This window comes from Colossoma macropomum, unplaced genomic scaffold (assembly GCF_904425465.1).
Source record: "Colossoma macropomum unplaced genomic scaffold, Colossoma_macropomum, whole genome shotgun sequence".
NCBI lineage: Eukaryota > Metazoa > Chordata > Actinopteri > Characiformes > Serrasalmidae > Colossoma > Colossoma macropomum.
The window spans coordinates 223,501-250,646 of NW_023494795.1; the positions used below are offsets into that span (position 1 = coordinate 223,501).

Consider the following 27,146-nt stretch of genomic DNA (forward strand, 5'->3'; position numbering starts at 1 on the left):
GGGCGAGACAGAGAGGAGGCTGAGTGCACCTGCATCTGCGCTGGACTGCGCTCTGCGCTCTCAGCCATGGAGCCGCTGGTAGGAAAACCGCTTTTCATTCCCATTTACACCTCATTTCCAGAATTTTCCAGGCTTCATCCTGAAGTCCAGCTGCGCGCGCTGCTCTTTCTTTCACTTTCATTTGCAAAGCAGCAGCAGCAACTCGGAAGAAGAGAGAAAGTAGACAAGAAGAGATCAATTAGTGTTGATATTGGAGAATAAGGCCAGATCAGGACTTCAGTAGCGCTAAACTATTAATAATGGCGCTAAACTGCGACTCTCCGAGCTCTGAGAGGCTCCAGAACTTCTTCACTCTTCACTCTTTCAGTTTAAGAGCTCCTCTTTAACCCTGTATGCGCTGCGCTTCTGCTGTTTCCCTCAAAAGAGTCGTTGCATCGAGCGGACTTGTTCAAGGGACATTCCACCTACCTTTTCAAAATTTCCGCATAAATGGTTAAGATGTAAACAGAGTCGTTCAGAGTGGTTTGGTGTGAAACGCTCTGTTCTAGAGAAACTTAGAATCAGAACTGCTCGCAGTGGTGGTGATAGGAACCAGACGTCCACCTCTAAAAGCTCCCTCACAGAAAGTTACTACATGAAATGGACTTTGATTTTTTCCACATTTCTTCATTGTTCAATCCTTGAGATGTAAACAGAGTCATCCAGAGTGGTTTGGTGTGAAATGGTTCAGATGTCTTTACAGTGGTGGTGATAGGAACCAGGGGTCGCCATGACTTTTACTATTTACTATCCAAAACCACCAGTGAACCTACACGAGTCTTCTGAGTTTATATGGAATGTTGATGATGGGAAAATATTCATAAATCTGAAATAATAAGTTTTCTCTGAGGACTATTTTGCCTTACACTGCCTTGCATGTACCCCTCCGCCATGGATGAATTCAAATAAATTGATTAAAAAACATTTTAAGCCAAAACTGTATCATAAAACAATGTGTCAGACATCAGGCAGCGTATATTTAACCAGTTTATGTAGTAACTTTCTGTGAGGGAGCTTTTAGAGGTGGACGTCTGGTTCCTATCACCACCACTGTAAACGATTCTGACTCGGCAAGTTTCACTAGAACGGAGCGTTTCGCACCAAACCACTCTGAAAGACTCTGTTTACATCTTAACTGCTGAACGATGTAGAAATTAGGGGAAGTTGGTGGAGTTTGAAAGTTTCCCTTCAGAAACTTTATGGCCTGCTTCATACAGTAAGGCAGCGAGAGAGCACAGTCTGTTCCTTATCTTATCTCACCAAATCATTACACTAACCAACAGCAGCAACAGAGCAGACACTGATGTCTGTGATGTTAGTATTGTTGAATTAGTATTAATTATTTTAATATTAGCTTAAAGGGCCAGTATCTTATATTTGTGTTGTATTTTATCTTTTCCCCTGAGGTCCACTTATAACATACTGTCAAATGTGTTGAGAAAACCGATTGGCTTAAGCCTTTCCTTCAACTGAGTATGAGCAAAACATATGTTTATCGTTGTTTATCGCTACAAAACCTTTTTCAGTTTTTGACATATTTTGAAAATGCCTGTTCGCGTTTAGATTCTGTGTAAATTTCATGATGAATGGACCAACAGAAACAGCCCAAAACGACGAAAGAAAAGAAAGTCTGGTTCCATTGACTTACATTAAAAGTAAGCTATATTTTTTCCTTCTCCTATAAAGTTACCATTTTGGAGATACGATTGATTAAATCCCCATTCATTTAGTTGATCTTAAAATGATTGCGTGTTTTAGAATTAAACATAATACAAAATAGGTTATAATATAGCCAATCAAATATTGCAGATACTTGATAATAATAGACATTGATAGCAATGTTGAAACCAGTTGAACTTAATTCTTCTACTGTCATCTGTTATGGGTGTGCATGTATAATTAGAAGAGGGGGAAACAATCCAGCCACACTAAATCTTGAACAGCCTATACAAATAACCCATATTGGCCTGTTTATATTTGCTGAAACTTAAATAAAAATAGTATATATAATAAAATGTGAGTAAAGCTACCTTAACTTAAAATATGCTAAAAAAAGATCTTACTCAAAACGAGTTATTATTTCAACTTTTTTTTCTGAGTTTTTATTTTTCCGATTAAGTTGCTCCAACTTTCTGTAGTATTTAAGTTGTGTTAACTTAATTCTTTAATTATGACGTGCAGCATGTTTTACAGTGCAGTTTAATATACCAGAAACAGTCTGCATGTTTAGCCAGTGGTGAAATGATGTTCAGGTATTTTATCTTATTTGGTACTTTTGGTACTTTTTTGGCTTGGAGGAATTCTGCTTTTGCAGCATTTTGATTGGACAGACACATGTTTTGGTTTTGATTGGACAGACACATGTTTTGGTTTTGATTGGACAGACACATGTTTTGGTTTTGATTGGACAGACACATGTTTTGGTTTTGATTGGATTGACACATATTTTGGTTTTGATCGGACAGACACATGTTTTGGTTTTGATTGGACAGACACATGTTTTGTTTTGATTGGACAGACACATATTTTGGTTTTGATCAGATAGACACATGTTTTGGTTTTGATTGGACAGACACATGTTTTGGTTTTGATTGGACAGACACATGTTTTGGTTTTGATTGGACAGACACATGTTTTGTTTTGATTGGACAGACACATGTTTTGTTTTGATTGGACAGACACATATTTTGGTTTTGATTGGACAGACACATGTTTTGGTTTTGATTGGACAGACATTTGGTTTTGATTGGACAGACACATTTTGGTTTTGATTGGACAGACCCACGTTTTGGTTTTGATTGGACAGACACATATTTTGGTTTTGATTGGACAGACACATTTTGGTTTTGATTGGACAGACACATGTTTTGGTTTTGATTGGACAGACACATATTTTGGTTTTGATTGGACAGACATATGTTTTGGTTTTGATTGGACAGACACATGTTTTGTTTTGATTGGACAGACACATGTTTTGGTTTTGATTGGACAGGCACATGTTTTGTTTTGATTGGACAGACACATTTTGGTTTTGATTGGACAGATACATGTTTTGTTTTGATTGGACAGGCGCATGTTTTGTTTTGATTGGACAGACACATGTTTTGTTTTGATTGGACAGGCACATGTTTTGTTTTGATTGGACAGGCACTATGCATGGTTTTTCTGTTGCAGGGCAAACACCTGTTGAGGGCGGAGCCTGAAAGCTTCTTTGATATTCTGGAGGAGAGGAGGCGGGGCAGTGACATAAGCCACGCCTTCAGGATGTTCAGCCCTCAGCCGTATCACGGGGCCACGCCCCCTTCTGTTAAAGCCCTCAATAAGATGGTGTTGGAATCGCAGTTCCTGCACTACGTTATCGCAGAGGTGAGCAGTGATGAGAGAGATTGATACAATTCAACATCCTGATCCTTTCCAAATACATGTGTGCACAAATGTGTGCAAAACTCTGCGCACCCCCGATCGAGGCACATGTGAAACAAGTGAAAATAATGTCTTCTAACACACTTAACTCAGGCTTATTACATATTAAGGCTTATTACTCAGTAACTACAGAGGCTTCAATGCAAACTGGCTGAACTATTCTTTGGTTATAGAAGTGTGTAATAAAACCTTTGGCCCACAAGTGGGCGCTGGCCATTTAAGATGTTAAATATGTCATTCTGCAAATTTTATTTCACATTTTCTATTCATTTGCTAAGTTTAACATATTGGAAAAAATAAAACATAACGTACATAACGTGCCATAACTTTTACACAGGCCACATTTTATGTTCTGCTTTGCTCCAATACGTTACATTCAGCAAATAAACAGTTATTGTGCATTAAAATTGAACATATTAGAGGAAAGGCAAACATAAAATGTGGCCTGTGCAAACAGTGTGGTGCATTTTACATTTTAAATTTCAAATGTATTATTTACATAAATAGAAATGACCAAAAAATCCATATTTGAATGTGTTTTCTGTAGAGAATGTGTAACTTATGTTCACTCAGGTCAAAGAAACATGTCATTTCACCAGGGGTGTTCAGACTTTTGCATACGACTGTACATAGGCATCAACTTCAATATTCATACTTCAGACATTAACAATACAGCATAGGCCTTCAGAAGCCTTTAGTGTCCAGACGCTATGGGTGAAATGGAGAACACAATAGTAATAATGTATTAAAGTGATAGTTTGGCATGAAAATCAAATTTACAGCCCAAACTGCATAAATTACATCTATCAGACAAGACATGTTTGGTTTCTGAAGTTAGTTTTAGCACTGGAGCTATGAGGCTAATGCAGCTAACAAGTAATAGAAATGTATAGCCCACCAATTACCATCCCACACTGGCCTCAAAGCATGTGGAGTTGTTCATTAATCTGAAATAGACTTGATTATGTGGTTTATGATGCTGTATGACTCACTATTATCTATAAACATGGACTAAACTACATCATATAAAGAGAAAATGTAGCAGAAATCCTGGATTTGGCTCGTTTTGATTGGTTGGGCTGTGCGCAGGTCGCTGCGGAGTCTGGAGAGCCGCGTGAGGGAGTGAAGGAAGAGGCCGCGGGGATTCTGGACGAAATGGCTCAGAACCTGCAGCTGAGCTTCATCCGTCTGCTGGGTTTCTCGCTCAGTAAAATCTTCAAAAGGCTCTTCCGTTCCATCCGGGTCAACGAGGACGGACTCGCACGGGTCAGATCTGCGGTCACCATGACTGTGCTGTTATTATCTGTCTCTGCTTATCTAGGAGGGATTGCGCAAAGAAGGATTCCTTAGTTTGCCTGGATAAGTTAACCTTACAGGGTTTTCCGTTCATCCCAAACACAGGAGGTCAGCCACGACACATTTGTTGTCCAGTTCTGTTTAGTTTAGAACTGCTAGAGCTGCTAGGCTAACAATGCTAACAATGGAAGTCAGTAGGCACCCAAATGCATGCCAAAATCTACATATTTTTACTTCAAGTTATGTAGGCATAAGACATTAGACATTAAATATACAGAGTTATTTAGTAAAAATTACATGTTCAGACCTTGTTTTCACTTTTAAGCTAAAACTGGAATGGAACTACAACCCCATATCCAGAAAAGTTGGGACACTGTGCAAAATGCACATAACAACAGAATGCAGCATTGTGTAAATCACTTAAACTCTATATTTATTGGAAAATAATACAAAGACAAAGTATCAAATGCTTAAACTGAGAAATGTTATTGTTTATTGACAAATATATGCCCATTTTGAATTTGATGTCAGCAACCCGTTCCAAAAAAGTTGGGACGGGGGCCTGTTTACCACTGTGTTTCATCACCTCTCCTTTTAACAACACTCTGTAAGTGTTTGGGAACTGAGGAGACACTGCTGTAGTTTTGGAAGTGAATTGTTTTCCCATTCTTGCTTGATACAGGATTTCAGCTGCTCGTCAGTTCAGAGTCTCCTTTGTCATATTTCTCACTTCATAATGCACTAGATGTTTTCAGTGGTGACTGGTCTGGACTGCAGGCAGGTCAGTTTAGCACCTTGACTCTTACCACAGAGCCATGCTGCTGTAATACATGTAGAATGTAGTCTTGCTGAAATAAGGCCTCCCCTGAAAAAGACGTCATCTGGATGGCAGCATATATTGCTCCAAAACTTTTATATATCATTCAGCATTAATGATGCCTTCACAGATGTGAAAGTCACCCATGCCATGAGCAGTAATGCACCCCTATACCATCATGAATACTGGTTTTTGAACTGTGACTGATAACAAGCCAGACGGTTCCTCTCCTCTTTAGCCCAGAGGATGCACCATCCATGATTTCCAAAAAGAATTTAAAGTTTTGATTCTTTACACCACAGGACACTTTTCCACTTCGCCTCAGTCCATCTTGAATGAGCTTGAGCCCAGAGAAGGCGGAGGCGTTTCTAGATCCTGTTTATATGTGTTTGTTTCTTTGTATGGTAGAGTTTTAACTTGCATTTGTGGATGCAGCAGTGAACTCTCTTCACAGACAGTGGTTTTCAGAAGTGTTTCTGAGCCCATGCAGTGATTTCCACTACAGAATCATGTCTGTTTTTAATGCAGTGCCGCCTGAGGGCCCAAAGATCATGGTCAGACAATAATGTTTTTCAGCCTTGTCCCTTACATGCAGAGATTTCTCTGGATTTTCTGCATCTTTTAATAATATTGTGCACCATAGATGATGAGTTATTTGCATTTTATGTTGAGAAACGTTGTTCTTGAATTGTTGCACTATTTGATCGTGCAGTCTTTCACAGAGTGGTGAACTCCTCCTCATCTTTACTTCTGAAAGACTCAGCCTCTCTGGGAGGCTTCACCAGTCTTTTGTTGCCCTGTCCCAACATCTTTGGAACGTGTTGCTGGCATCAAATTCAAAATGGGCATATATTTTTCAAAAAACAATAAAATTTCTCAGTTTCACCATTTGTACTATTGTCAATTAAATATAGTGTTTAAATGATTTGCCTGTCATTTATTCTGTTTTATTTACATTTATTTACATTTTGCACAGTAACCCTAACACGTCTTTCAAATGTCATATATCTGTAAACACTAGGGACACAAAAATGGACGTTTCTGTAGAATGACCCACGTACTTATATACATGATGAAGTGAGAGCCCAAATATGGACCCTCAGAGTTTTAGAAGTTTTTCTTTTCTAAAGGCTTAAGAAATCCTCCTTTGTGAAATACCCCCCACCCCCACCCCCATCTTACTCTACTACACTCTTAAAAAAGATGCTTCTTCAAGGGGGCTTTAGTAAAGAAAATGGTTCTGTATAGAACCAGGAACACTCAGAGAACCCTTTGCATGATCCTGAAAGAGTTCTTCAGGTTGACAGAGAACGTGCTATGGATGATTCTATATAGCACCGTAATTCCAACATCCCATTATTATATACAGTACTGCGCTAAAAGTCAGAGACCACCCTTCATTTAACTTAGATTCAAAGTTCCTTTCAGTTCCTCAAAGAATCTGCAGACACGCCTCCAAAGTTCAGTCTTAGAAGCTGGTTGATGATTTTCTGAAGTAATCAAACACATTCAGTGGTGTTGAGGTCTGGACTCTGGGGTGGTCAGTCCATTGTTCAGCTTCTTTGTTTGATGTGTCCGTCTCCTTTTCTCAGTGAGGCTCTTCTTGATCAGCTGCACATCCTTTCAGACCCACAGCGCTGAGTCGTCTTCTCACAGTGGAAGGATGGACAGAAACACCTGTGGATGTTTTCAGATCTGAAGCAGCTTGATTTTCTCCTCTCTCTCAGAGATGAAAGCTTTAAGTGCTGTTTATCTGATGGGGGCAGTTTTGGTGTCAACCAGCTCTTCCAGGTGGTTGTTAGGAGCCCCATTTTCTCTGTAGCTTTTAATCTCTTTTGAACTCCAGTTCGGGACACTTCTTTGACTTTCTGCTTCCTTATGGAAGTGGACTATCTTATATCTAATCTCCGCGGTGGTCACTGACTTTTGGCCAGTATTGTAGTTATTTAATCAATTAAATCCGTTTTTGTATTTTCAATGTCAAAAATGACAAAAACAAGTATAAAGGATGTGTTTTGTTGGGGTTAAACGATCAGAATGATGCATTTCTCACACTGTTTTATGCTGTGTCCTGTTTTTCACTCAGTCATTGTGTTGGATTCTGGAATTCGTGCTTACACTGCAAAAAATGGCATCTTGTCAAGCGAAATGATCTTAAATCTAGTCGATATATCCAGCATTTCTCATTTTGAGCTTGTTGTAGACTTATTATTAGATTATTTATCTTATTTCCAGATTTTTTTTACTTGTTTTAGGTCATTTAATCAAGTGAAATTATCTCCCTATACTGGCAGATAATGTTCCAGCACATTTCTTACAACAAGCACACTTACCTGCCCATATAGTGAGATCATTTTCCTTGATAAAATTACTTAAAACGAGTAAAAAAGTCTGGAAATAAGTAATAAAAAATCTTAAATTAAGATTACAACAATCTCAACAGGATAAATATTAGATTTAGTGAATATATTTAAGATCATTTTACTTGACAAGATACCGTTTTTTGCAGTGTACCTGATATTTTCCCATCCTGTCATCGTTCGGTCCTCAGCTCCAGCAGGCCATTCAGGAGCATCCTGTTATTCTGATGCCCAATCACAGGAGCTACATCGACTTCTTGGTTCTGTCCTACATCATGTTCACCTACGACCTTTCCATTCCCGTCATCGCTGCTGGAATTCGCAAGTATCTATTACAGACAAAAGAAGAGAATGAAGGCTGTAAAACATCAGGATTTCTGTTTAATACAGTTTGGATTGAAGAACAGATGCTCTTAAAATATCACACATTTGGTCCAGTCCAGCTCCCAGCATCCCTAGAACTCAGATTACTTGGCTTATTCTGTTGGTTCTCCAGCATGTTTTCTTCTAGTGATGCACAACGATAGTGAATTCATATCGGTATCAGCAGATACTTGTTAAATAAGAGCTGAATGTTTAGGCTACTGTGCTAAAATCTCTGCTTTTTATTCATTTTACCACGTTTGTAACCAAACACAAATAATTTTATCTGTTCTCTGTACACATCTCTGCTAATTCAGCAGTGGAGGACGAAGTACACAAACCATGTACTTGAGTTAAAGTAGAGACACCCAAGGTAAAATATTACTGCAGTAAAAGTAGAAGTTCCTCCCTTTAGACCTCCACTTGAGTAAAAGTACAAAAGTATTTGCCTTCAAATGTACTTAAGTATCAAAAGTAAAAGTACTAAAAGATTAATTATGGCTCTGATGTCCTGTTATCATTTTAATAACAAGACTCGCTTCATTAACTCAGTTTAGGTGAAATACTCCAGTGTCTCTCTTGATAAACCAGTCTTTTAATAGAGTCATTAATTAGTGACGCTGATGTCTATTAAAATTATCATAAACACAAAACACTGAAGGCAAACAGTTTCCATCAGGTAGAACTGAGTGGCTCTGAAATAACCTTTTTTTGAAGTTTCAGTTTAAGATTTATTTTCAAGTTTAAGTTTAATAAAATCTTTAAACTCAGATTCACAAATGAGTTTCCTTTACTAAACTGCATCTGTAGGTCTCGGTTCATAAACATAAACTAGCCAAAACTAATTTACTATAAAATGAAATGTGTTTGTATAAATTCAGAATAAAGACCCGTCAGTCACAACTGCATATGTGTACATATTTCTATATTGTGGTCTATTTACACAAGGTTAGTTCATCATTTATGTTTTACATTTTGTCATGTTACGTTTTTATACACACATAAACCAAAAGGAACGACAGATTTATCATAATGTAGCGGAGTAAAAAGTGAGAGATTTGACCTTGAAATGTAGTGGAGTGAAAGTAAAAAGTCACCCAAAATGGAAAACTTCAGTAAAGTACAGATACACGAAAAAACTACTTAAGTACAGCAACAAATTACATTTACTTCGTTACTGTCCACCACTGTAATCCAGGTGGATTTAGTTGCATTATCTTCATTTTATGAATGTGTAACAGCATCGACAGTTATGTTCATGGAAAAGATTTTGATATCAGCCCAGCATCACTATTTTTTTTTTCCGTAGTAAGCTATGCATAACGTCTTAAAAGGGAATTCCACCGATTTTCCTAACTTTCTGCATTATTCAGTCCTTGAGATGTAAACAGAGTCATTCAGACTGGTTTGGTGTGAAATGGTTGATTGTAGAGATCTTCTTTTAGAAGATTTCTTTACAGTGGTGCTGATAGGAACCAGGGGTCACCACGACGGCAACACAAATATAGCCATTTTATTTACAAGCCAGAACCACCAGTGAACCTACACGAGTCTTCTGAGTGTTTATATGAATGTTGGTGATGGTGAAACTAGTGCTGAAATTCTAAAATGTACGTTTTCTTTGGCGTCCTATGTATCCCTCCACCATGAATTTTAAAAATGTATTTTTAGGCCAAAATCTTTCCAAACTATCATTATACAGACATCAGGCAGTGAATTCATAACCATTCCTTGTAATATCTTTCTGTGAGGGAGCTTTTAGAGGTGGATGTCTGGCTCCTATCACCACCACTGTGAACAATTTTGAAAAATGGGTGGAATTTCCCTTTAACAGCAAGCATTGTGTATTTTTGATGTATTTCACCCAACAAGTGAATTGAGACACGTTAACGTGGCTGAAGTCAGAAGAACTAGCCGTCTCCTATCAATAACAGGCGTTCATTTGTGATTATGTTAACATTGATTGATTGATTGATTGATTGATTTGTATAAGTAAGACATCATCTGTTCTGAAACACACTTCATTGACTGCTCTTTCCTCCTCCAGCTCTGATGGGGATGTCTCTAATTGGTGAGATATTCCGACGGTCGGGAGCGTTCTTTATCCGGCGTGCGATTGGCTCGGATAAGCTCTACTGGGCGGTGCTCTCCGAGTACGTCAGGACTATAGTGCGGGTGAGAGTTTCGAGTTTTTTGTCAGTGAAACGTCTTTATAGGCGCCGCACAGTCATTTGCAGCGAACTGTGCTTTATAGTCTCAGATGATTCAGCTGTGGACGCTAAAGCATTTCTGTGATTTAATGAAGATGCAGTGGTATTTTTGATTATGTTCGTAAGTGTTGCTGTAGAGGTTTGCGCAGGACTGTTGTTTCAGTCCCGCTCCCGCCCACTCCTGCAAGATATCATCCCGCTCCTAGAGAAAATCGGAATCATTTGTCCCGCTCCTGCCCGCAGCCGAAACGTTTTGTCCCACCCACACAGTTCTGTCAAGGCGAACTAACATTCAATATCTGACACAGTCTTTTCACAAATACATTATTCTCTACTGAAATAACATGGCGGTCACGGTCATCAGGCTCACTATGAGTAACTTCACCAAACGCCGTTTATTCACAATTTAAACACAAAGCAGGAATTAAACCACAGAGCAGTTATTTTTGGTGTTTTGCTGGGCAGCTGTGGCCGTCAGACTGAAGGCTCCACCGTCTCTTTAAGTTATGAGAATTTGTATATTATTCACGTCATCGGTTGCTTCGCAGCTCTTTAGAATGAGTTCATTCATTTTAATAATAATAGTAATAACAATAATAATAATTTTTATTTTTATAGCACCTTCCATACATTAAAAATGCAGCTCAAAGTGCTTCATGATACAAAGTAAAAACAACAGAAGAAGAAGAGAAACAAGATAATCAGAGATAAATTATACTAATAAATAGCAGAAAAGGGGATATATTAATAATAATTACAAGTAAAAAGCTAAAGAAAAAAGTATAAATGAAAATACAATAAAAATACAACCAACAAGAAAGTAAAAGTAATAGTAGTAGTAAAAAAATATTTACACGCTAAAGCAAAGAAATATGTTTTTAACCGTTTTTAAATTGTTTTTTAATTGTTTTACTTATCATTTTATGCTATTTATGGATTTAGGATTTTACGTTGTTTAGGATTTAGAGATCATTCTACTTTATTTGGGCTATTCATTAATTTGCAGGATTTCCTCTCCTTCATCCCGCTCCCGCCTGCAGTGGGCTGGTTTCCCACCCGCTCCCGTTCGCAACTCTGAAAATTAGTCCTGCGCCGCAAGATATTGTGGGAATCTGCGGGAGCGCAGACCTCTACCTTGCTGAAAGGTGTTCAGTGTTTCATTAAGAAGCTGACGGCCATGTTTTTGATGGGTGTTTTGCAGACGGGTTTTGCTCCTGTGGAGTTTTACGTGGAAGGACTGCGCAGCAGGACACTGAAGTCTCTGACGCCAAAGCTGGGTAAGATGACTGTACTCTTTGTCAGAGTTGAGCAAAATACCCTGAAGAAGTACTGATGGCTGAATACTGAATACACTGTACTAAATGTATCCGGTATTCCATTACAGTACATAAAAATCTAATGTATTCAGAGTCATTTAAAATACACACTGATAAAGCACACAGGAAAAACTGCTGTTGTAATCTTTATTTAATTCTTTGCTTTTACTGTTCGTCGGTTTTCTTTATTTAATTCTTCAATTAATATGTTTACATATTAAACTTATTTACATGAAGTTACAAAATTCTGGACATTATTTTGACTCTTAATGCCTGCTTCAGTCCACGGCTGCTCCCACAATCCCACTGATAGTTATTAAAATAGTTAAGAAACAAGCAGTGATGGTGTCGAAGGTGGAATGAATTGCTTTTAAATGTAGTGGGTAAATATTCTAAAATTATTCTCCTTAAAAAGTAAACGTAACTGTATTCTGAACACTGCCTAAGCAAAATATTACTAGGAGTGAATACGGATACTTCTGCGCTCTGAATGTGTATCCCAGTACTTGTATTCTGAAGCCAAATTCACTCATGGAAAAGCTAAGTAAGCTGACTTTCCTCATGGCAGCCCTGCTGAAAAGACTCATAGAAACCATTACAAGTGTCTGCTGGTGGTGTCCATCAGTCACTAATGGTATTCTGTATATTCTGTGAATTCTCATTTGTGCTCGTAGGTATGATGCAGATGGTCTTGGAGCCGTTTTTTAAAGGAGAGGTGTATGACGTCCTTCTGGTTCCGGTCAGCATCAGCTACGACCGCGTTCTAGAAGAAACTCTGCTTGCACACGAACTGCTGGGTGTCCCCAAACCTAAAGAGTCCACAACGGTGCGGTCCATCTGTTCTGTCCTTGGACTTATTACCTTCTCTGGTGGAAATCTAAGACCAAGAGTTCTAATCTATGACTGCTAATTCCAGGCTGGTTTGCAGTGACAGTAGCTGGTGTGTCTGTTTGTTCGCAGGGTTTGCTGAAGGCTCGGAAGGTTCTGGAGGACGACTACGGCTGCATGCATGTGTGCTTTGGAAAGGCTGTCTCTGCAAGAGCTCTGGCCCAGGGAAGGGTCGACCGCGGGCAGTTCAACCTGGTGCCCAGGTAAAAACTTTGCCTGGTCCTGAAGTATAAATGAATGAGCTGTGAAGGTTTTTAAAGACCCAAGAAGGTTACAAAAGCATGGTGTAATCCTGTATGGATTATCTCTAACTCGTAGCTCATTGAAAAAAAAGTGGATAAATTGTGTGGAAAGTGCAGATTCCAAACTTTCAATCCATACCACAGTTGTCTTTGAAAGTAGAGAGAGTTTTTTTTTGGATTTTTTCCCAATTTAGTCGTATCCAGTTCCACCCACTAGTTACGACTCCTCCAATCACACAATACCACCAGCGCTAGGAGGGCAAAGACTGGCACAGGCTTCCTCTGAGACCTGTGAAGCTCCACCACATCTTCTTAAAACTGCCGCTCACGCAACGTCACTGGACAGCCGAACGCGCTCGGAGGAAAGCGCCAACCGCCAGATCTGTTACGTCAGCTAACAGACGCCTGCGCTGACTAGCATCGCGCTGAGTGATGGGGGACACGGGGGGGCCATCCTACCCACCCAGAGAGAGCGAGGCCAGTTGTACTCTCTTGGACTCCCAGCCACGGACGGCTGTAGCATCACCAGGGATTGAACCCGTGATCTCCTAATGATGGGGCCAACGCTTAGACGGTTGTACTCCCAACAGTTTTTAAACAAAAGTCATAAATGGAGATTTGAACCTTAATTATGTAATTACATTAAACATTATAGCAAAAAACAATAACTCTAGACTTTTTACTATTAATAAAATAAAACATTACATTGCTATTCATCCAATAATGCTGTCTTCATGTCCTGGTTCCTGTTTATGACTTCGGAGGTTATAAGTACAGCTTGATTTGTGTTCGAGTGGTTTTGGTTGGAAGTAAGATAAATACACTGGAAATAATTTAATTACTTTTAATAATTTAATTACTTTTGTTTTTCTGTCGGGCGGCACGGTGGTGCAGTGGGTAGCGCTGTCGCCTCACAACAAGAATGGCTGGGTTCGATTCCCAGCCGGGTGACCAGGGTCCTTTCTGTGTGGAGTTTGCATGTTCTCCCCATGTCTGCGTGGGTTTCCTCCAGGTACTCCGGTTTCCTCCCACGGTCCAAAGACATGCAGTCAGGCTGATTGGACATGCTGAATTGCCCCTAGGTGTGACTGTGTCTGTCTGCCCTGTGATGGACGGGCGACCTGTCCAGGGTGTATCCTGCCTTCCGCCCAATGACAGGCTCCAGCGACCCAGAAGGATAAGCGGTTTAGATGTTTTTCTGTCGTTAAAAAGAGTTTATATTTTTCATAACTGCAACAAAGTGAGGAGCAGAGGATTCTTATGATAGGAGGAATGTTTTGTGCAGTTAGATGTGTCACATGATGTGCTTATAGCTGTATTCTTATGTGTGGATGGTTTTAGTCTGCGGTATTAAGGTTGTGGCTGATGAATAACTGAAATACAGTCAGTTTATCAGCAGCTGTCATTACTACGCCCCAACTCGGACACTCAGGGCTGAGTTACCCATCTTGTAAATCCGATATTTCTGACAGGGCTTGAAGGCAGCATATCTGTGTATGATAATAAAGGATGAGTTGCAATGTTAAACATTAAAGATTTAAACTTAAACATTTTCATGTAATTTAAAAATAGACTGAAAAATTACCCAGAAGCCTCCACAACTACATATAATATAATTATTCAGTGTTCATTGAGTCACTCTTCACCTTAATTACAGCTTCCATTCTTTTCAGGAGACTCACTTTCAGTTCCTCAAAGAATCTGCAGACACACCTCCAAAGATCAGTCTTAGAAGCTGGTTGATCATTTTCTGAAGTAATCAAACACATTCAGTGGTGTTGAGGTCTGGACTCTGGGGTGGTCAGTCCATCGTTCAGCTTCTTTGTTTGGTGTGTCCGTCTCCTTTTCTCAGTGAGGTTCTTCTTGAACAGCTACACATCCTTTCAGACCCACAGTGCTGAGTCGTCTTCTCACAGTGGAAGGATGGACAGAAACACCTGTGGATGTTTTCAGATCTGAAGCAGCTTGATTTTCTCCTCTCTCTCAGAGATGAAAGCTTTAAGTGCTGTTTATCTGATGGGGGGCAGTTTTTGTGTCTACCGGGTCTTCCAGGTGGTTGTTAGGGGTCCCATTTTCTCTGTAGCTTTTTGGAAACTCCTGGTTTGTTTTCTTAGTTTATTTTGTCTCTCTTTTTCCTTACGCAAGTGGATTATATCTCCTCAGAAATATCTCCTGAAAAATTAATAATTTGTTCTTAATGGCCGTTTTGACTGGGTATCAAATAAATGAAGGGTGGCCTCTGACTTTTTTCTCCCTCTTCTTTCCTCTTTCTGTGTCAGAGGTTTGCCGTTGAATGCGAGTTCTGAGCTGCAGGAGTTTGTGAGCGGCGTTGCTCACCTGCTGGTGCGGCTGCAGGAGAAGAACATGGTCCTCAGCCCCTGGAGCCTCATGACCTTTACTCTCCTGCAGAGCCCTCAGGGCGTGGACTGGGAGCAGCTTACCCATAAAACCCTCTGGCTGCGGACCCTCGCCCTGCGGTTTGGAGCCCACCTCAACTGGCCTGGTAAGAAAACTCATCCTGTTTGTTATTGGCTGTTTACAGTGCCAGTCAGAAGTTTGGACACGCTTTGTTGAATGTTTTTCATCATCTTAAAGACATTTTCATCTGAAAGCTTTGCTTAAACGCTTGAAAATTGTTTCTATGGCAAATAAAAATAAGTAAATGAAAAACATATTTGAAATTACCCCCCTCAAAAAAGTTTTCACATAGAGCTTTAGTGAAATTAAGAAAACTGTTCTTGGAAATTTGGACATTTTATTTGTTATTTGGATGTTTAATTTTTCTTAATATATGAATCTGAAATAGATTATTAGTATCTAAACTAAAAGTAAACACTGCAGTAAGAACATATTGAAGATGAATAGATAATATTTACTTTGCTTTCCTGTAAATCCAGAGACACTTGGATTGGATTTTTCATGCTTTTTTTTAGTTTGTTTTTGACAGAGGGTCATTTTTAGGTCATTTGGTCAGTGCCATGGTATGGATATATAAATGTGGGTCTGACATATTCAGAGAAAAAATGACATAAATGACCGGTCAACAGCAATATTCATTTAGTAATATTTTTAATTCAACACATTAATTTTAATTTAGTTTAGACAGTGCTGTTACAATTAAAAAGATGTGTTACTGTAATTGAGTGCCTCCTTTTTGTGCATTAGAAGATAGAATTAACAGGTGTGGGACAATAAAGCTGGTATTTTAATCCAAAATATGCTTCATAAATTAGATTTACTCAGTACATTTAGCAAACAGATGAGTGATGACATGTGAAAGTGTTGTGATACTGTTCTCTTACATAAACACTCACATCATATCCAAACAATTCAAAAGAGCCTGCAGTTGCAGAAATGACCCATTTTCAAAAAACACAGTTAAATGAGAATCCATTTTTGACAGAGAGGAAAAACACGAGACACTGCTCTTCATTTTCTGTACACCGTTCTAATAAAGGTTCTGTGAAGGTTCATTTTTGTTCATCAAGGCAAAAACAGTGTAAATGTCCCCTCAAAGCTACTAACAGTGGTTTTAAGGTCTGATTGTGAACCTTAAATAAGTTTTTCCAGGTGAAAAATTCGTATTTGTACCTTTTCATAACCGAATGATTTTAAAACAGAACAGTAAAATAAAAGCCTGGAGACGAGACGGGGTGTGTGGAGTCAGTACAGCTTAGAACATATCATTTCATTGATTTATGGTTCAGTTATGTTCCCTGACTAAAGGTACTGAGATGTACCCCTTGAAGGTCCCACCACAGTGACAAGAGGGGACACTGACCCAGTGACAGTTTAGTACCTTTCTTTCTGAGAGTGCACATTCTGGTTTGGACGCAGCCCACTAGCGTAGCCGCTCACGTTATGTGCAAGTATGTTGTACACACCTACGCGAAAGTAGGTGGAAGTGTGAAGGGAGTGTGATTCTGAATAGTGCTGTTCAGTATCGCAGGGTTCTGTATGTTTTGCTCAAAGTGCTTCTCTTGGATTATGAAAATCAGCCCGTCGCCAGCATGTGAGCAGGATTTACACACAGTAAAAATGTGGGTTACAACAAAAGATCCATTCAGATGGTCTCCACTGTAGTTCGGCTGAGCATTAGACAGAGGGCTTATGTTCACTCAGTGCACTGCAGATGTGTGTTTTTTACTTCTTTACGTTTTGAAAAGGTAGGTGTCCCCAAAAAGGCAGTATAATGTTAATGTAGCTAATTCACTGAGCGTTAATAATACGCTGCCTAAAAAAACACTGTGTTTTGGTACGTAAAACCACGCAAATATCATAAGTAGATGATAAAAGGCTATGATATGGGCCCTTTAATTTACTGTTTATATATAAAATAACATATTGTTGTTGTCAGAAAAAAACCTCGTATCTCCAAAATGGTAACTTTACAGGAGAAGGAAAAAACCTACTTTACTTTTAATGTAAGTCAATGGAACCAGAATCTTTCCAAGTCATTTTAGGCTGTTTCTTCTGGTCCATTCATCATGAAATTTACACACAATATAAAGGGCAACAGGCACTTTCAAATTATGATACAAGGTTTTCTTCGGACAATAGCGATATATATATATATACAGACTCAGTAATACTTATTATTATCTGCACCAAAAATCTAAAATCACAATGATAAAGATTCCGTAACCTTGACAACCCACAAGCTGCAATTTTCCCCAAATTCACACCAAAGCAAAATATTTACAGCATCACTTTTTATAGTCAGTGGCTTCCTAAAAACAGACAAAAAACTGAAAATAAAAGTTATGATTTGTTTTGTAGCTCAGCTTGCGGATTCAGAGGTGATCTCTGACAGCCTGGCCCTGCATCGCTCCATAGCCTGCCGCGAGAAGGGGCGTGTCCAGTTGGTTGAAGAGGCGGGGCCAGGACCTGTCACTCAAGAGGAGGCCGCGTTCCGGAAAGCATCTGCAGTGCTCATGTGCGCCTCCTACAGGAACCAAGCGCTGCACGTTTTCACGCGGCCTGCGCTGGTGGCTCTCGCCATGACAACGGCTGCGAGTCCCGGGAAAGGTGAGCAATGAACACAGGTGCGCAGACAGCAGTGACTTATTTGATAAAGCTAAGGCAACAGCAGTGTTTGTGCTGGATGTGACGTCGTTGCGTAAAGCATTTTTTCAGCTGTAACTCAATGTGATGGAAATGAGTCGCCGAAAGCAAAAAACCTTTTCATATTATCGTTTGCCAAATACGTATGAAGTCAAGCTGCCATCCCCCTAAACTGTCCAGATTAAAGTTAATTTACAGAGTTTTTCACTTAGTCAGGACATAGTCAAACGGTCAGAACATATTTGGTGTCCAAATTTTGCTTCTTTAGTTTGGCGCTGGAGCTGTGAGGCTAATGTAGTAAACAAACACTAAAGTCAATAGTCACCCAAACCTTTTCTGCAAATACATCAACAAAACTTCTCTTAATCTGCTCAAACCACATCCAGCTCTTCATTAAGGTCACACAGACTTACTGTGAGCTATACGAGTGAACAAAACACCAAGTAGCTGTCATGTTAGACGACGGGTGCTGTGCTGAATTCTGACTCTGACTCTCCGTCATGCGCATGATGGACACCACAGATTACCTTCATGGTTTCTTTTGGCTCTATTTATAAATAACTGTTAACCTCTGATTAGGCACCTAAGCACATTATTTAAGGACATCTGTCTTGGCATTCAGTAGTTTTCCTGTAAAATCCACATATGTCGTTTGAGTAGAATCAAACAAAAGTAATTACAGTCAAATCAAACGTAAAAAAAGTAGTTATTATCAAAGTTTGTTCCAAATTTCTCCTCAGTAGCTACGTTTACCTGCAGCCTGATAAACCGTTAATAATCCGACTAATAGCTCAATCAGAATAGAATACGTAAGTGTAAAACTGCACTGTTGGAAATAAAGGTTCTGTTCAGGTACATTTTTGTTCATCAAGGTACAAACAGTGTAAATGTTCCCTCAAAAGGTACAACAGTGGTTTTAAGGTCTGATTGTGAACCTTAAATAAGTTTTTCCAGGTGAAAAGTTCGTATTTGTACCTTTTCATAACCAAATGTTTTAAACAGAACAGTAAAATAAAGTCCTGGAGGCGAGACGGGGTGTGTGGAGTCAGTACAGCTTAGAACATATCATTTCAGTGGATTATGGTTCAGTTATGTTCCCTGAGTAAAGGTACTGAGATGGACCCTTGAGGAGACCACCCCAGTGACGAGAGGGGCACTGCCCCAGTGTCAGTTTAGTACCTTTATTTCTGAGGGTGTGTTTGAAGTAGATTTGCGCTGAACTGTCACTTGCTGTTGATAATTGATAACCATGTTTCTGATCTTAGTCAGTCTGATGGAAACAAAGCAAAAATATTCATAAACATTTTGTTTACAAAATGCATTTAAAGCCGATGGAGGTCGAGCTACTGTTGGTCACACATGTCATTTCCTCTCCAGAGGACGTCTTCAGACGCTTCTGCTTCCTGCAGGAACTGTTCGCTAATGAGTTCGTCTTCATCCCTGGACACGCAGTGCAGGTGAGACTGAGACTGACCGCTCAGCGTTAGTGAGAGAGAGACTTACCCTCTACATTCAGTCCATCCTTCAGTGAACAACCTGACTTTCTAATCTTCCTGTCCCCCTCTCTCTCTCTCTCTCTCTCTCTCTCTCTCTCTCTCCCTCTCTCTCTCTCTCTCTCTCTCTCTCTCTCTCTCTCTCTCTTACTCTGTCTCTCTCACTTACTCTCTCTTACTCTTTCTCTCTCTCTCTCTCTCTCCCTCTCTCTCTCTCTCTCTCTCTCTCTCTCTCTCTCTCTCTTACTCTGTCTCTCTCACTTACTCTCTCTTACTCTTTCTCTCTCTCTCTCTTTCTCTCTCACTCTGTCTCTCCCTCACTCTCTCTGCCTCTCTTACTCTCTCTCTCTTTCTCACTCTCTTACTCTTTCTCTCTCTCTCTCTCTCCCTCTCTCTCTCTTACTCTGTCTCTCTCACTCTTTCTCTCTCTCCCTCTCACTCTCTTACTCTCTCTCTCTCTCTTTCTCTCTCACTCTGTCTCTCCCTCACTCTCTCTGCCTCTCTCTTACTCTCTCTCTCTCTTTCTCACTCTCTTACTCTTTCTCTCTCTCTCTCTCTCCCTCTCTCTCTCTTACTCTGTCTCTCTCACTCTTTCTCTCTCTCCCTCTCACTCTCTTACTCTCTCTCTCTCTCTCTCTCTCTCTCTCTCTCATACTCGATCACTCTCCCTATCACTCTATCACTCTCCTTTCTCTCTCTCTTTCTCTCTTATACTCTATCACTATCACTACAATAATGTTAAAATAACTTAAATTACAGGAGAAGGTAAAAACTGACTTTACCTGTAATGTAAGTCAGTGGAACCAGACATTTTTCCAAGTCATTTTGGGTCGTTTCTTTTGGTCCATACTTCATGAAGTTAACACACAATGTGAAGGACAATAAGTTTTTTCAAATTATGCCAAAAAATAAAAAAAAAACAAAAATGGAGATACGAAGTTTTCTTCCGTCAGCAGCGATACATAACTTAAGGTTTGGGGGGGTCAGTGAGGTCAGGATGTGGAGTGCGTTACTTACTGTCCCTCAGGCAGTGACATGTTGCCACATATTTTGCAACAAGAGATGCTGTTTGTCCTTCTCCTTCCAATCTGTTAGAATTCCAAAATTTGGGACAATGTTTTTTAATTTTGTCATTAAATTTTTATCTTTCCAATCTCTCTCTCTCTCTCTCTCTCTCTCTCTCTCTCTCTCAGGACTTTGAGGAGGGCTGTGTTGCTCTGCAGCAGTGTGGAGCACTGACCATCACTGACCAGGCGCTGAGAGTAACTGAGGAAGAGCAGGACACCATCGTCTTCCTCACTGCCGTTCTGCAGCCTTTTATTGAGACATATGAGGTGACAGGACACAGTCATGCATTCATAACTTGTTCATAACAACGAACAAAATATTATATAGCAGTTTATCATCAGCTAAAATTTCAGAATCGTGACAGGACGTTTCGCTGCGATTCAGTATGTTTAATAATTATGGCTTATTTCACCATAAATGGTGCGGTTTCAGTCCTAGGATGGGTTTTGTTGGTGTTCTTCTGCTCTGTGTTTCAGGTGGTCTGCAGAATCTTGTGTGAGGAGAGATTTCAGACGTTCTCAGAGAAGAGCTTCATATCGTCCGTTCGTGATGTCATCATCAAACTCCTGATCTCAGGTGAGCAGGAGATGCAGATGAACGTTTAGTAGAGGTGTATTCTCCTTAGTAGCCTATTGGTCACACAGATGGAACAGCGCTAACAAGCCTGTGTGGTGACATCACCAGAAAGGTCCCGCCTCTTGCAATTGCGGTGCGAAACTCGTGAGGGAAAATGGAGCTCGTTGCATTGTGTTTGTTGCTTTTTCATTTCTTCACGGAATTAGAGGAGACGTTCTTATGTAGTACGATAAACTACATACATACAAATACTTCTAAATAAAATATGATAGATGGACGATGCTTTAATTCATAATTTTACACTTTATGAAGGAATGAAGACGAATTCAAGGACGTGAACAACTTAGGCCCAATCCCATTTCTTATTTTTACCCCTACTCCCTTGTTTTCGAGTGTCACCCTATCCCCTTGGAACTGAGTTACAGGGTAGTGGTTGAACTCTTCCCTCTGAAATGGGACCCTCAAATAAAAAGAGCATTACTTCACTAACAGCTACCAGCGCTGCTCTGTAGGCGACCCTGCCAGTCTGCAGTGACAGCAGAGGAGGGTAAAGTTCAGCTCCTCACTGCTGGGCTTTAGTTACATTTAGGGCACTATATGCCTTCAAAGAGGGGGGCAATTATTTATTATCACTCACCACTAATTCTTCAGTGATGTGAAGCTGAAGTCAGATATTCCTCAGTTTCTTGTTTGAATTTTCCCGTTCCACCTTAAATGGAGCAGCAGTTACATTCTGGCGCTTCAGGCGTCAGAACTGCTGGACTATTTAAGGTGGAACGGGAAAGTTAGCAAGCTAGCTACCGAGGCATTAGCAAACTATTAGTGATTTTTTATGCTTGTTATGAAGAAAAGGACCAAAATACACTGAAACAGCATTAAACTAAGATAAAACAGTGGTTATCATAATTTTTTAACAGAGAAAATCCTCACATTTGTGGGTTTCTTTGGTCTCTTGTTCTCCATCTTGCCTGTTTTTCTTTTTCCTCATAACTCTCTGTTTGGAGTCTCTGAAAAACCTCTGTTTGGAGGGTCATGTAGCTCTAACACTTCATCCCCACCCCTCTATCTCAGCAAGAATAGGGACACCCTACCCCTAGACATGAACACGCAAAACAGAGGGCTAAGTGGTAGGGGCGAGGGGTGAAATGGGATTGGGCCTTACATTCTAAAACAAGCTCTGCTCCAATGGCTTCATTTCCGTGGTGCTGTTTTGTTTTTCCGTGTGCAGAGAATTGTGGGTACCCAAAGGCCTGGAAGGATACCTCAGTTGCGTCCTCAAAAGCACTCAGAGCACAGGCTGCATTTCTATGAGAAATTAGACACCCTGCAGCCTTGCGGTCCTCGCATACATGCGCAGTGGTGGACCGCAGAACTGTGACTGTGCCATTTGCTTCAGTTTCTCTTCTCATTGTTCGTCTCTCTGTTCTTTCCTCTAATCCTCCCTCGCTGTCTGAAAGTTCGTCTCTGTCTCCCCCTGCAGGTGAGGTGCGGTCGTACGAGTGTTTGTCCTCAGACACTCAGAAGAACGTGCTGTCAGCTCTGCTCAGGATGGGGGCTGCGTCTAAATCCAGAGTGTAAGTTGGCTGACAAGGTTGGCTAATACATTTTGTCCTAATGGATTGAAAGATATTGGTGGAAATATCACTCATAATTAATTGTCAGTTAATTTCTTTGTTGGTCATGCCAGGATTTGATCTCACGGCCTACCGGCAGTGGGTGAAAGCTAGAAGGCACCCCCTTTTTAACCCTTTTAAAGGACCAGTATCCTGCATTTTTCTTGCATGTGAAAGTTTGTGTGGTTTTATGTACCATAATTCGTTTTTACATGGCATTTTCCAACGTCTCTCTATCCCTTAGAACTGAAGAGGCTATTTTGGTTACTGTGCCTTTAAGACTGACTTATGTAAATGATCTCTGCTCTGATTGGCTGTCCTGTATTGTGCCTCAATTAGAAAGCAGTGAAGCAATGTTTAAACATCAGTGTGAATGGGTGGGGCTAAACTGCTGTAGGCTGAATGGGAGATAAATGTAAATGTGCTGGATTTTGTGATGTCACAAAAACACTGAATTTAAAATGGGCTGTTGTTGCAGCTTATTTCCCATATATATGGATTTTGGAGTGAATGGTATATGTTGACACTTGAACAATGTTTACATACTACATCAAATTCTACTTTTTTCCCAGAAAAATGTGGCTTTCTATGATATGGGCCCATTAAGGTGACATATTCAGAACATGTTTAAACTTAAATGACATTGCAATGCTCTTATCTATGGATCTTCTAAAACTATTTGTTTTAAAATGTGGGTATTTGATTTGCAAAAGTGGCTAAAAAGCCCATCTTTAGTTTGAAAGGCTTTAAAAAGTCCCTGGTGAGTTTTGTTCACATCAGCAGTGAAACTCAGCTCTGATTCCTTATGTCAGGGGTCACAACCCAAACGTTAAACGTAAATGTTTTGTCCTTTCAACAAGAATTAAACCACCTTGGGAGCCACAACATTTTATGTCTATTTTACCTTCTTGGCTGTAAATATGTGCTGATGTACTAGTGTAGGCTAAAAAATATAAACAAAACGCAGACTTTCTTTGCTCTGCTTTAAGCTTTAGCTCAGCTATAGCTTTTCTCACATCTCCAGCAGGAAACTTTTCCTCAAAAGTAGAACTGTTTCTTGTAAAATGTCTCTCAACTTCCTACTTTTTACCAGGCTGAAGTCGCTTCTCGTTCACCAGCTTCTTATTTGAATTTCCTCATTCCACCTTAAATGGTGCTTGCGATGCCAGAATGTAACTGCTGCACCATTTAAGGTGGAACGGGACAATTCGAACAAGAAGCTGGTGAATGAGAAACTTCAGCCTCGCGACGTTTCTCGTTGCAGATTAAACGTATCAGGAAACCAGCTGGAGTGATTATAAACACAAATAAGTCCATTCATCTCCAAATTATCGATGTTTGTCTTAAATCTCTCTCTTTACCTTTTTCGTTAGCTACAATCTAGGCGAGACTGTTGCCTGCGTTGCTATGGTGTCTGTCTGTGCGCCACCCTTCAGGGTTAAAGGGTGAATCAGCAGTTCTACATTAACTCCAGAGTTTAAGACCATTTATTGTTAAACTGTGTTGAATGATCAGCAGAGCTTTATTTTACTGTAAAGGAGGATTATTTTATTATTACCTACAAATCTGATTCAGCTGTGGAGCCACAACAGGGCAGTAAACAGAGCTGCATGCAGCTCCGCTGACCCACTGCCTTATGCAGTGTTGATTCTTTATCCTGACTAATGCTGATGTTGAAACACTGCTGATCTACTGACCTCTCTGACTGGGGTATATACTGTATTACATGTCTGTAATTTAAACTCTCTCTGTCTGTTTGTCTTCATCAGAGCGGAGCAGAATGAGTACAGGGTGAGCAAAGCTGCAGTGAGGAGAATATGGGAAACACTGGGTAAGAACAGAGGCCTGTTTTCAGTGCTTACAAAAAAACATATGGATGCTACTTCGATTGCCTTCGTTCACTGTTGTCTGATGCCTCATTAGGACTCGCGGAGCAAATTCTCAGCAGATAAAGCCGCAGTCATGCTAGACTTTCGCAGTTCACATCGGCTTGTGAAATGGTGGCTAACTCGCCAATGATAAACACTTACAACACTAATCTTAATAAGAATAATAATATTTTTATTAATATAGCACTTTTCATGCCGGTGGCAGCTCAAAGTGCTTTACAGACAGGTGATAAAGCTTAACAGTAATACAAGAAATTATTAATTTAGAATCATATAAGAAAATGACATAGATCAGATTAAAAGATAAATACCACAAGTTCTAATTAAATGCTGAGTTCAAGAGAGATGTTTTTAGATGTATTCAGGGGGTCCTGTGATGGCTGGCAGCTCCAGTGTTTACTGGCTGCTAACTCATTCGCCATAGCAGTGTCGATATTAGCTTCAATGGCAACCAAATTCTTTTGGAAAAGCTCTTTTCTAGGTTGGTAATGCGCTCGTCCACACATCAGTCGAGATCTTCTTTTGTCATGGTTCGAGAAACGAGTAAAAATTCACTTTTTCCTCCAGTCTCTTGGGAAATTGGGCGAATTTTCAGAAAATATGCTACAGCATATCATAAAGTTTTCAGAGGTATCTCAGTTACAGTTGCTAGGCTACGTGTTTATTTATTCATGCGTGTATTTATAGCCAGTGGGGAAGGTTTATGCTTAAAATAAAAGAAAACAAGTTTATGCTTTTGGATTTTCAGTGCCATGAAGCCCTGTGGACAGCGCAGCCCAAACAGTAGCACTATTGTTAGAGACACTAATTAGCAAAGTTCACCAAAGTTGAATTTCAAATGTGAAATTTTGCATATAAAATATATTCATCCTGGCAGTCTGCAACACAAAATCGCTCATCGCATCTAATTCCTTTAAAATGAATGTAATTTTGCCATTAGAATCAGGAGCTACAGATTTAAACTCATCTTTGTAGAACTTCTGGTGCTGCCATAGTCAACTACTGTCACCGGAGTGGCTCCCTGAATAAGCAACTTTAACAAAGCATATTCTTTTCTTATACTCACTCATGCTATTATCATAAATAGGTGATAAATCGGCCTCATCAAAAAGCTCACAGAGACCTAAAACATGATCCTTACTGCAAAGAAATGACTGAAATAAACCATTTGTAGTTCTTTAGTGACACTGCTAAAATTTGCATTTGCTCTGTTTTGGATATTCAATGCTGTAATACCCAACACAGCCACCACAATAGCACTACTGGTAGAGGACGCTAATGATCAAAGTTCACCAAATTTGAATTTCATGTGCAAAATTTTGCACACAACACAAAATCACTCAGTGATCAAATTCCTTTGAAATGAATATAATTTTGCAGCAAAAATCAGACTGGTCTGATCTTAAGGCTGAGAGTTGCCTAATAGCATTTCAGACAGACTGCTTTACGATACAGTATTATTCATCAAGATCAAACAAAATGCAAAAATATGTTGTATATTAAATAAATGGACCATTAGGAAATGCATGTAATAGCAGTAAGAAATGATATGGAAAAAATACATGACGATAAGGTTTGTGCCGATATCGCCCAGCCCTCAGTGTTGCTATAGTAATTCTGTCTCCTTGGCTACAGGCGGCAGGGTGAACCCTCAGGTGGCGTCGTACTCCAGGCTGTGACTCTGTGATCTGAGGAGCTGGACTGGAGCGGTGTTCTTCATCCCTCCATTCCTTACCTTCTTTCATCCAACCCACAGCAGCGTCTCAGTCCAGAGGACTCGGGTGCTGGACAGAGTTTTCCCTGCTCTGACGTTCCTGATGAAAAACCTGCATTATTTTGATGCTCCACTGTAGCTGCTTTGTAGATGCTCACATAAACTCAACACCCACTCTAACCCTGACTTTAACCTCAATCTAGAACCTAAACTTAAGCCTCACTCAAACCGAACCTCAACCCGGTGGATAATCAGTTGAGTTTCACCATATAGTTTATTAGCAATTTGAGCATTTGTAGATAGTCTATACAGGACCATCCAGACAAAGTGTGACTGAACTTGTTAACCATCTTAAATCAGGTGTTTTAGAACAACTTCTTAAGCCCTCCTCATAGATAAGGGTGCATCAATAACTACATTTACGTGCACACCATAGTCTGACTAAGCCTTAGTTGGTTTCTTTTTCTTTAATTCAGTTTGTTTTGATGGGTGTGAACACTCCCCCCATACTCAATCGAACAGCTGAACCGCGGTCCGCCAAAAATTGCTGGTTTCAGTCCAGTTCAAAGTGAACCGTGGGTCAGTTTGCTGCTGGTGGGAGCACATTTTAACAGCAGAGCGTGCTTTCCTCTCCTTCTAGCGGCACGTCAGCGCTAAACTGTCTGCGTAACCTGCCTGTTTAATGTCCGACTCTTGAGAGACACTCATTTTGTTCCTGCAGCACAAGCTATTGATAATAACTGCAGACGAGCAATGAAAGTATAGAAAAGCAACG

At 40.0% G+C, this 27,146-nt stretch overlaps 1 protein-coding gene across 1 annotated transcript; it reads left to right on the forward strand.

The window, feature by feature from the left end:
- si:ch73-21k16.5 (dihydroxyacetone phosphate acyltransferase) lies at nucleotides 1-26,551 on the forward strand. The gene is made up of 16 exons (XM_036581098.1): nucleotides 1-78; nucleotides 3,214-3,405; nucleotides 4,552-4,728; nucleotides 8,127-8,256; nucleotides 10,346-10,473; nucleotides 11,710-11,785; nucleotides 12,499-12,650; nucleotides 12,785-12,915; nucleotides 15,234-15,457; nucleotides 17,734-17,982; nucleotides 19,396-19,475; nucleotides 20,705-20,845; nucleotides 21,056-21,155; nucleotides 22,636-22,729; nucleotides 24,538-24,599; nucleotides 26,293-26,551. The coding sequence occupies exons 1-16, from the start codon at nucleotides 67-69 to the stop codon at nucleotides 26,334-26,336; spliced, it is 1,992 nt and encodes a 663-aa protein (XP_036436991.1). The 5' UTR covers nucleotides 1-66; the 3' UTR covers nucleotides 26,337-26,551.
- The last annotated feature ends 595 nt before the right edge of the window (nucleotides 26,552-27,146 follow it).

Bases quoted from the DNA above. Each gene is read 5' to 3' on its own strand.
- si:ch73-21k16.5 (XM_036581098.1), top strand. The intron at 3,406-4,551 runs GTGAGCAGTGAT...GGCTGTGCGCAG, and splicing joins TGCACTACGTTATCGCAGAG to GTCGCTGCGGAGTCTGGAGA. The intron at 11,786-12,498 runs GTAAGATGACTG...TTGTGCTCGTAG, and splicing joins GTCTCTGACGCCAAAGCTGG to GTATGATGCAGATGGTCTTG.